This window comes from Hippocampus guttulatus, chromosome 14 (genome assembly GCF_054856545.1).
Source record: "Hippocampus guttulatus isolate MCC_2025c chromosome 14, RoL_Hgut_1.0, whole genome shotgun sequence".
In the NCBI taxonomy this organism is placed as follows: domain Eukaryota; kingdom Metazoa; phylum Chordata; class Actinopteri; order Syngnathiformes; family Syngnathidae; genus Hippocampus; species Hippocampus guttulatus.
Window position 1 is genome coordinate 5,135,460 of NC_141274.1, and position 11,263 is coordinate 5,146,722.

Sequence of the window (11,263 nt, forward strand, 5' to 3'; positions counted from 1 at the left end):
AACGCGGAAGTAACATTGGGTCAATCAAAGAAGGTTGTTAACGATATCTATTAATCACGACACACAATAACAATGTGGTATTATTCATTTTTGCAACGGCAATCATGACAAGGTAAATATTAACGTTAATTATTGTTGTGTAGAAATGGTGTTGGAAACGGAACATCTTTGGAAGCCAACTTGCTATTCTGTACAAGAATAATTTATTTACGAAATAAAATTTCATCCATCCATCCATCCATTTTCTGATCCGATTTATCCTCACAAGGGTCGGGGGGGGGGGGGGGGTGCTGGAACCTATCCCAGCTGTCTTCGGGCAGTAGGCGGAGGACACCCTGAACAGGTTGCCAGCCAATCACAGGGCACATAGAGACGAACAACAATCCGTGCTCACACTCACACCTTGGGAAAATTTGGAGTGCTCAATCAGCCTGCCGTACATGTCTTTGGAATGTGGGAGGAAACCGGAGGACTTGGAGAAAACCCACGCAGGTACGGGGAGAACATGCAAACTCCACACAGGAAGGCCGGATGTGGAATCGAACCCGGTACCTCTGCACTGTGAAGTCCATGTAGTAACTAAATAAAATGTATAAGTTATTTGTTCATTAATTATAATTCAATTCTAAGACAATAAAACGATCATTAATAACAATACAACAAAGGTGACCACATGATGTTTAAAGATGAGCGTTAAATTGCCCAGAGATATTAAGATGTCAATCAGGTTGTTGTTTTGCATTTAATGTTCAGGTAAATCATCCATAGAAATCCTGATCTCGTTTTGGAGGCATTTTTACGTGACATTTGAGAATTCCTTACTGTGAAGACACCTGGAGATCTGGCAATGCTCCCCCTTCAATAAATCACTCAGCACATTCTTTCTCTAACATGTTTTGTATCACTGAAATATGCACACGCTGCAGATTTGAACACTGAGCACACTCAGTAGCACGCTTAAAAAAAACAATAATGTATTAACCACAGTGCAAAAGATACTTAAAACATCCAGTTTAAAAAGAACATTTGTAATATTTTACCCACAACATCAGCTAAATGCAGCAAATTAAAACAGTATAGGATTCCATTGTCCAGCTATGCTCTGTTATTCTTGCAATACATGTTATCTAATCACCCAATTAATTGTGTGCTTATGGTACAAGTAACATATATGCACTCTCTACAACATTGGAATTAATTTTGTGTATTTGACAGGTATTTGCTCAAGCCTGTTGCTATTCAAAGTGCTCTGGAAATACGTTTGCTTTGGTTTAGGCTGAATGTGCTTCGTTATTACATGCATCATGCATTATGCATTATTGCCAGATGGCCTGTTTCTTGTTACCGTACGTATTCAGCATTCGTTCATATTAAAACCAAGAAGCACATAATGTTCAAACATTCAATATTTCTGTGTTAGTTTCCACGAAAAAGTAAAGGAAAGTGGAAAACGGCGTGAAAAGATCTTTTTGAGATTCATTTTAAGATCAAGTTTCCCACTCGGAAAAAATAGACACCGGCAGCTGCGGCGGATATATAGCCCGGTTTTACTTTTCAAAATAATTTACACTTTGCTGTGATTTGTCAGTATTACTGTAAATATAACATTAATTAAAGCTTGAGGTTATTCTTTGTGTGGCCGTAAACAAAACGAAAAAAAAACCCGCTTTGCGTGGCCGTCTAATTTGTGCTATTTGCTATCTAGCCGTTAAGCATCGGGAGCTACTAACATTTTTTTAACGGGTCGTAATCAACCAAAAAGTCCACCTATGGATATTTTAATGATTATTTCTGTCGTTAACAGCAACAATATACTTGGAATTTGCGCTTTGACGTTGCTATTTTGCCGCTTCGGAGTCCTCTGCAAAACCTTTATTTCGGCGGATCGATGTGGAATTTTTGTTAAACGATTTCGTTTGACTTGACGATTGTGGATTTTTTTTTTCTTCTCTTTTTCTTCCAGTGGGAGTGTGAAGTTTTTGGGAAGGAGGAAAAGTTCGGCTGGAAACTTGAGGACATGCGGCGGCGTCCTCGGCGAACTTCGAACAGCAAGAACGAGAATGAAGTGACTCACTTTGGGTCCACATCGAGGTATATTATTGATTGACTAATTGATTGCTTGCTTGATTGACAGATGGCTGGAATTAATCTCATTCTGTATCACGTCAGATCAGATGTGGTGTCATCTCTTTAATTAAATAAAAACACAATTTTGTGATAAATGCATGACATTTAAGTGACTAGTGGTTAGCACGTTTGGCTTGCAGTTCTGAAGGTCTGTGTTCGAATCTCGTCTGTGCGCGTGGTTTTTGCATGTTCTTACTTGTGTGCGCTTTTCCTCTCAAATTCCCCAACATGCTTGTTCGCTTCATGGAAGACTGTCGACCAGTTTTTTGTGTCTACATGTGCTCAATGAATGACTGCTACCACTCAAATGTTTGTCAATATTACACCCAGTTTTTTTTCTTGTAAGTGCCTTCACATTTAGTGGCGACCAATCCATTGATTGTCCTTTATGTGCCTTGACACCGGCTGGGGACCAGTCCACTCAGTGGCAACATGGGCTGACTGATGACCAGTCAATTATTTGTCTGTATGAGTCCCGTGTACGACTGGTCACCAGCCCATTGTTTGTCTACATAGGGACAGTCTAAAAGGCTTAATGTTAAATAGAATAATGTCGCTTTGTCTGAAAAAAAATTGATCGGTTGTCAGCAAAATTCATGTTCACATCTGTACTCATGCCCTCTTCAGCTTATGAAGATAATTAAATGATCACCATAATATTTTGGATGTTGTGGGCGTCAAAAGTTTTCCTCTACATATAAAAAGCTCAGTCTCACATGATGTCAGAAAACTGCGACCAATCTTCACCAAAATTTATGTGGACATCTCTGCTATGCTTCATGTCCAAATAATCCTAACAATTGCTGAAAATGTTCTAATAATTTTAGAGTTTGAAGTGGTTATAAGTACAGATGTCCACATTAACTTTGGAGACTGATTGCAGGGTTTTTTTTCTTTACTTTTAGCAACGTTAAGATGTTTGTAATGTTTTCCAAATACCTGGAAAAACAAAGATATGTATTTTTTAAAATCTTGTTTTCTGGAAAAAAAAACACGAATATATTTTAAAATATATTCGATGTCCTAAATAATACGACTATTTTTCTCACGCAAGTGTAAAAACAAGCTAACTAGTGATGACATCACTTCTTGGGTACATTCTTTTTCTTAAGAGCCCCTGCTGACGTTGTTCCCTCTTTTGGAAGCCGTCAAAAACAAAAGAAAAGAATGTTGGCTGAAAGTGTTTTTGGAGGTGTGCCCTCTGGTCGTGCGTTCACCTAAAATCCGATGTTTGTGTTTTCGGTCCCCGCAGTAAAGATGCAAGCCGCCGCCGCCACATCGCTGCTCGTGCTGCTCTCTGTTGTCCGCCTACACCTCGGCTGCTGTGGTTATCGGGACGAGCGTCGCATTGACGGGAAAGACGATGTAGAGAACGACACCGCGGTGGCGAAGGGTGGCAAGAAGCAGCCACACATCATCTTCATCCTCATCGACGATCAGGTGGGTGTGAAATGCGGTGGCCAGATGTTGTAAAGCCTGCTGCTGCCATCTAGCAGTGGGGGTCTGAAGTGCGCTAGAATAAAATCAGATAGAAAACCTGCAAGTCAAGCAGTTGGGTTTCAAGGCGCCACTGTACATAGGGCGGGGTGACAACAGGTATAGTCTGTGTTGTATGTTGATGCCGATCACAACGACCTGTGGACTTTTCCCCATCAGGGCTTCAACGACATCGGCTACCACAACCCCAGCATCAAGACGCCCACGTTGGACAAGTTGGCGGCGGAGGGCGTTAAACTGGAGAACTACTACGTCCAGCCCATCTGCACGCCTTCACGCAGCCAGCTACTCACCGGGAGGTACGAGTGCACTACTTATAGAAGTACTGGTACACTGCTCATACTCGAGTGTCGCACGAGTGTTGTTTGGAACTGGCAGGTACCAGATCCACACGGGTCTCCAGCACTCTATCATTAGGCCAAGCCAGCCCAGTTGCCTACCACCGCACTTGGACACGCTCCCGCAAAGGCTGCGACAGGCCGGCTACGCCACGCACATGGTGGGGAAGTGGCATCTCGGATTCTACACGTGAGCGCCCAGCAGTGAAGTCCTTACCTGCGCAACAATCCGATCGCTAAGTCTGACTCGGCTTCAACGTCTTGCTTCCAGGAAGGCGTGCCTGCCCACCAGAAAAGGCTTCGACTCCTTCTTTGGATCCCTCACAGGAAGTGTGGACTACTACAGGTGCTTGCCTCTGGGATCTTCACGTTTTCAAGTTTTTGGATGTCGCAACACGAGTCACTCACCACGTGACGTAACGTTGTGACTCAAGTGCGCGCATGTGTGTGTGGCACGTGTGCAGTTACGGGTCGTGTGACGGCCCCGGCTTGTGCGGTTACGACCTCCACGACAACGAGAGCGTGGCCTGGGGTCATGAGGGCAAATACTCCACCACACTCTTCACGCAGCGAGCTCGCAAGATCCTCCAGAGTCATGATCCCACACGCCAACCAATCTTCCTGCTCCTTTCCCTGCAGGTAGGTCAGTCACCAAAAAAACCCCCCAAAACATTCACAATTTATTCTGTTAACCCTTTCTTGCACCTTGTAATCTGATAACATGATTAATTGATTAATCGTCCACTGTAGTAACCTCTGTCTCTGAAAGTATATAGACTTTAAAATTCATCATACCGTATTTTCCGCTCGAAAAGGTGCACCGAAAAGCCTTCCATTTTCTTAAAAGCTCACAGTGCGCCTTAAAATCCGATGCGCCTTGTTTATGGTCATTACGGTAATATTTCGACCCCAAAATGGCTCCTTGCTCGAGACACGCTGACAACGCTGAGTTCAAACTTAAGGCGATCGGTTACGCAGTTGAACACGGAAATAGAGCAGCGGCAAGAGAATTCAACGTTAACGAGTCAATGTTATAACTTGCCGTTGGTTTAGTGAACTGTATCGCTGCTTTATTAACTCATTTACACCCTTTGACGTATAAATACGTCAATTTGCGCATAGCCGTTCCCTCCCCGTGACGGATTAATACGTCAATCACGTGTTTTCATGGGGGGAGGGTGCAAGAGAGTCCAATGCAACTTCTCACCACAGGATTAGGCTTGACGGCAATGTTAAATAGCAAAAAAATGACCATCGGGTGGCAGTGGTGCAAAAATCAACCAGGATCACGCAGCAGAAGTAGTAGAAAGGGCGTACAGTGAAGGAGGGGCATATGTGGATAGTGGATTGGAACATTAGCAACTAGCAACGATGGAGAAAAGGAAATAACTAACTAAAAATGATTTTTTTTCGGTATAAAAGCGTCCTCGAAACAAAACAACAAAGGAGATGGTGTTTGTGTGGAAGAGAAAATGACGCTTCCGTCACTAATCGAAAGCGGCACCCGTCAAACGAACGTCAGCCTGCACAAACGTGTACACGCAGCCCGCATAGCTCACGCCGAGTTTCGAGTTCATCTGATGAAGATGAACTTGCTCCACGTCAGCGATCATCGCTTGGCAGAGCATTTTGTGCCTCCCGATGCCCCACGTCGCCCACAAATCGTCTCCCCGGCGACTTCCAGCGATGTCGGCAAAGAGGCTGCATTGCTTCGCATGGCCGACGCCGGGCACACGTCAGCGATTCGTTGGAATCGTCTGGTAAAGACGACGGCGAAAACGATGAATTGGAGAGCGATTTGGATCGCGATGTCGGACGAATATGTGCCTTCGGACATAACGGAAAGCAGCTGAGAGTCCTCGCCAGAGCCGCTGGAACGAGGAGGTAACTGCTGACTAGCTTGCAAGTTCCCATTCAAAACTTCATCACTTCTTATGCCTCCTCAGTCACTTTTATGTACCGCTACATTCCCCGCTATACTATGAAGTTGCCAGTAACACTCATCATTTATGTACGGTTGATGCGTCTCGTAGATGTGGATGAAAAAATGCGCTGACTTGCACGTCGCCATAGGTTTTCAAAAAACAAACAAAAAAAACAGGACACATTTGGTCCGCTCAGCTCTGCTAAAACCACTAGTGTTAAATTCATATTCCATTTCATTTCAAATTGGATGCTGAGCAACGTGGAATGAATGGTGTAAATAGCAGTGTGCGAGCATGTATGTGTGTGTGTGTGAGAGATGCTGAAATGTAAGTGGAAAGCAACAATAAAAAAAAATAGAAAAATAAAAGTGTGGTAATTGTACATACTTCTATACATTGCAGATTGTCCAACCAGAAGCCAAAAGATGACGACTCCTCGCTTTGGTGGTGGAAAGAAAGGTAAATAAAATGATTGTACCTCACTCTGCAGCAAGATATATTTGCAACTTTTTATGTTTCTATAATTTATAGGTCGTGCATCTGGACGTGGTGGGATGAATCGATGTGGTGACAAACTGGATGGAAGCCAAGAACCATCTTCTCCACAGCTGCACTTTTGTTCATAGTTCAATAGTTTTGTTGTGTGCAAATAAATTATTTTGCGACAAAAACATTATTTGTAATGTTCTTTTGTAGGAGGAACACATTATTGAGGTATTTGAGCTGCCACAAAAGCAAAAAATAGTGTAAAACTTGAAATGATGCTTGAAATGCATGCTTTTACAAAAAGCTCATTTTCTCTGGATTTCTGCAGAAAATCGGCATTTTCCATCTAACTTAGCAGTTTTCTAATGCTGATTGCCAACGAACGGAGAAAGCTAGAAACAAACTTTTTTTTCTGCTGAAAGAAGAGAGTCTCACCTTTCTTTTGACAGGTTGCATGTATATATAGCCATAGGACAGAAAATTCTGTGGGCCTTGCAAATCAGTCGAAATTCAGTAAAATGTGAGGGATTGAGGGGGTTGCTCCAGTGAAAAGGGGTGGTATTCAATGAGTTAAACAAGTTTTACTGACATCTGATCGTTCTGTTGGTGTTTCCTTGAGTGTAGCTCTATCCAGTGGGTGCATTGTAGATTGCGTCTTATAAAGCAGCGCGTCCAATGTATGGAAAAAAAATGACAAAACAGGCCATTGATTGAAGGTGCGCCTCATAATCCAGTTCGCCTTTTAGTGTGGAAAATACGGTAATTATATTAGTGATTATATTTGAAAAAAAAATATCCTAAAATAAATATGACCTATTGTCATGAGTTTGCTATTCTTTAGTTTGTTCCCCAATTTTTTTTTTCTCACTGCGCAGGCGGTGCACACGCCGCTTCAGCCGCCCAAGTCGTACATCTACCCGTACCGCAGCATGGCCGACGTGGCGCGACGCAAGTTCGCCGCCATGGTGTCAACGGTGGACGAGGCGGTGCGCAACGTCACCTACGCGCTGCGCAAGTCGGGCTTGTACCGCGACAGCGTCATCGTCTACTCCACCGACAACGGTGCGCAGCCCTTCACGGGCGGGAGCAACTGGCCGCTACGGGGGCGAAAGGTAACGGGAAAACACCCAGCGGCCCACCGTACACTGGCAAAGAAAACAGCACGACGAAACATTACGCTATGAGTCACCTTCATGCCATCACGATAGGTTAAAAGTCGTACCAGTGATCATATGATGTGCTGTTGTGATTTTTAGGGTACATACTGGGAGGGCGGTATCCGCGGCGTGGCGTTTGTGCACAGCCCGTTGCTTCGGCGGCGGAGGCGTGTGTCAAACGCTCTCGTTCACATCACCGACTGGTTCCCGACCTTGCTCGCGCTCGCTGGAGGAAACGTCAGCCAGGTCAGTCACGAATACAAGACCACTTTTCATGCACTAAAAGCTAGAGAAAAAAAAGCAAGTTTAACAATAGCTATTGAAAAAGATCCTTCTCATCTTGATTCTTGGAAAAAAAAAATTCTGCCAATCATTTTGCAACTCTTTTTCTAGGTCGAAACAACAACAAAAAAAGAATGTAAAAAATGACAATGCTACGCAAAACTTTATGAAGCTGTCAAAGCTTTTGCTTGTTCTTGAAAGTGCTTTTGGTGACTAGCAATAAAATTTCAATCTGTGTGTGAGCGAGCCGTGTCGGATTGTTGGCACGTTTTCCACCGTGGCCGTACCAGTAAAATGTTTGACAGTAATGGAAATGAATGCACTCCTCAGATGTCAGCGGTGCACAAAAAATGGAGCTCATGGATGCTTTTGGGTTGACATGAAACATAAATTTTGGAGTGTTATTGGCGCATCTCACATAGCGAAGTTGGAAGCTGGCTCGCCCACACACGTCTTGACAGTAGTTTTTGCTTTAGACTGCCTTGGGGAAAAAATAAATAGAGACTTCCACAAGTCAAGCAGCCAAGACGAACGACTTGTGAGCCGAAAGTCGACTTGATATGCTTGACATAACAGGTTTGCACAAAGTACACGATCGGCATTTATACTCAAGCATAAGCTACAATATTCAGCACACTCCATTCAGCTTTTACATAAGCATGAATCCTATAATACTTTAAATGTATATTTTCATATTTGTGTTCATTGATCCAATTTAAAAAAATCGATTATGAATACTATAAAGAATATTCATACAAACAATACTCTGAGTTATCCTCAAAAATGACTATGAATTTAATTATAGACTTTTTTTTCCCTACCCCATCTATGAAAGCCCTTGTGTCCGTCTTGAAAATCAAAGTTGGCCCGTGAGCACCAAGGTTGTTTGCACATGCTTTCCTTTCGCCGCAGAGCCACGGTCTGGACGGCTTTGACGTCTGGGGCGCCATCAGTGAAGGCAAAGTGTCTCCTCGCCAGGAGATCCTGCACAACATTGACCCTCTACACAAGGCCCCCACACCCACCCGCGGTGGGGATGTGCCACGTGGAGCCAAAGGTAAATCTGTGACGTGCGAGAATCAGGCCGGTGGGTTAAAAAGACACATTTAGTTGGTGTCAAAAATCCAGGAGTACGAGCAGTATAGGTCACAAATGGGAGTTTTCGCCCAAGATGCTGGTTGTAAACCAGTGTTGACCGACATAAAAATTCCCGTCTGATGACGAGAGTTTTGGTTGAACAGGAGGCTCTCGCTCTCTCGCCAAAGGATTCAAGAAGACCAAGAAGAAGAAGCAAAAGAAAAAGAAGAAATTCCTGAAGCAAAGGCCCAAGCAAAAGTCTGCGTTCAAGTCATCAAAGTCCAGAGCCACAAAGTTGTACTCCAAGGTCAAAGGTCGCCCGGACCGGACCATCGCTCGCTCGTCCAAGTCCAGAAGGACGACGTATCCAGAGCACAACCTGTCATGGCCCGAGAGCAAGCTCCAGTCACGCGTCAAGGCCAAACGCTCTCCTCAGCCTGCAGATGGCAGCAACGAGCTCTTTGAGTTGCCCGTGTGGGACACCTCGGTCCAGGCGGCCATCAGGGTCGGAGACTGGAAACTGCTTACCGGAGACCCCGGACATGGAGAGTGGGTCCCGCCGCAGGTACACGCGCACTATTTTTAATTCGGATTTTAACTTCTCAAATGTTTCTTTTTTTTAACGGGAAATCTGTTTTTTTGGTGGGATATTCTTTGAAGGGGGTGGGGGGGGGGGGGGGGGGGTATTTATTTTTTTACAAAAAAAAGTAAGAAAAAGTTCTGGGTGTAGTCTGTCTTGCGCCCTAAATCTGCTTGAGTAATGTTTAAAAATGTTTTTGTAAATTGTTTTTTTTTGGGGGGGGGGGTGAAGTGCTCTATTTAAAGGCAAAAGTATTTTGAGAAAAAAAATTGTTAGTGTTAATCATTCCAATTACTTCTGTGTGGAACAAGATATTCTGAAAAAGTTATTTCTTTAAATGAATTAGATTTATTCTGCTGATTTCTTGGGGTGAGCAGGTCCTGCCGACACTGGCGGGCCGCTGGTGGAACTTGGAGCGAGCGCTGCCATCACGACGGAGCCAAAACGGCAGTGAGGGGGTCAAAAGCATTTGGCTCTTCAACATTAGCGCCGACCCCTATGAGCGCTTGGACCTTTCCCGCCAGCGCCCGGAGGTGGTGCGCCACCTACTGGCACGCCTCGCCCACTACAACCGCACCGCCGTGCCTGTCCACTTCCCGCCCGATGACCCGCGCGCCCACCCTGACCAACACGGTGGCGCCTGGGTGCCGTGGATTGATCAGATCCAGGAACGAGACCGAGATCAAGACCTGGATCGAGCTAAGACGTATCAACAGAAGGTCCAGCAGAAGAACAAAAAATGCAGACTGTGCAAGCTCAAGGCGTTCTTCCACAAACTCAACACCAGAATCATGTCCAGTCGCATTTGATTCATATCACAACAGCAATTACATAGGACAACATATAGGAAAAATACAGTGACTAAATGCGGACCAATCTTTTTCCCTCCCCCCTAATAAATAGTAACAGTATTGTCAATGTACTTTTTCTTGAAAACATTTTTACTAAATTGTTTCTCAAACATAAAGCATAAAAAACATTCCACTAAGTTCAAATATAAAAGAATTTGCCTCTGAAAATATAAAATTTTAATCAAGAAGTACCGTTTTTTCTTCTCCCTCATAAATCACTTGTACAATTTTTTGTTCATAATACTATTGGTTCTCAACGGCTACTTTGTTCATCAAAAAAAAACACTCAGGCTGAGTGTTGAGTAGTTAACATTTAAATCGGGCTGCACACTTTTTGGATGAATCCTAAATGTTCCTATTTTAAGTCGAACAGATGACTGTTCTTTTTTAGATTTGTGACACACCTTCTGAAATGTGGATTGTTTACCACACTATATTCTTTCTATTGTGTTGTGAGTGACAAACATTTGTTTCATTGTCATTCGCAACCATTGTGCTTTTCTTCATCCACAAATATTTATTGTCCTGACAAGAACTGTTTTCAGTACTTTTTACAATACTATTGCCATCGGGTGATGTCGGTGTAAAATGTCTATTAAACATGCCTGCCCCCACCCAACCAACATGTCTTTTCATGTGTAACACATATCAATTGTTTGAGCGTAACTCGCACATATAGTATGTTTTTGTGTCTGTGTGTGGGGTGTACGGGCACATCAATTGGCCACTAGGGGGTGCCAGATAAATATTTTAGTTTTGCTAGAAGTCAACTTGTGTAGAGACAGATGACGTCATTCACGGTCATGATGATGAGCAGCAGCCTGTCTCAGCTCATGAATAATACTCAATTTAGGGACTGTTCCTTTTTTTGGCCGTACATTTGAGATTTGAACGTTTGTTGTGCTGGAGAAAAGCCGCAGTGCACCTAAGTGTGTGTGTGTGA

At 43.7% G+C, this 11,263-nt stretch overlaps 1 protein-coding gene across 2 annotated transcripts; it reads left to right on the forward strand.

Moving 5' to 3' along the window:
* Positions 1-1,965: 1,965 nt before the first annotated feature.
* On the forward strand, positions 1,966-10,926 carry LOC147194593 (arylsulfatase I-like). 2 transcript variants are annotated; one of them, XM_086129312.1, is made up of 11 exons: positions 1,966-2,091; positions 3,380-3,567; positions 3,784-3,923; positions 4,003-4,152; positions 4,234-4,308; positions 4,427-4,601; positions 7,249-7,485; positions 7,630-7,776; positions 8,725-8,869; positions 9,054-9,454; positions 9,847-10,926. In XM_086129312.1, the coding sequence occupies exons 2-11, from the start codon at positions 3,385-3,387 to the stop codon at positions 10,276-10,278; spliced, it is 2,085 nt and encodes a 694-aa protein (XP_085985438.1). In that variant the 5' UTR covers positions 1,966-2,091; positions 3,380-3,384; the 3' UTR covers positions 10,279-10,926. The 2 variants fall into 2 exon arrangements, with proteins under 2 accessions (XP_085985438.1, XP_085985439.1); XM_086129313.1 differs by having other exon boundaries at positions 9,078-9,454.
* Positions 10,927-11,263: the final 337 nt, after the last annotated feature.

Excerpts from the sequence above, each read along its gene's own strand:
- LOC147194593 (XM_086129312.1), top strand. The coding sequence starts at position 3,385 with ATGCAAGCCGCCGCCGCCACATCGCTGCTCGTGCTGCTCTCTGTTGTC. Across the intron at positions 3,568-3,783 it reads TCATCCTCATCGACGATCAG|GGCTTCAACGACATCGGCTA; the intron begins GTGGGTGTGAAA and ends TTTCCCCATCAG. Across the intron at positions 7,777-8,724 it reads CTGGAGGAAACGTCAGCCAG|AGCCACGGTCTGGACGGCTT; the intron begins GTCAGTCACGAA and ends CTTTCGCCGCAG.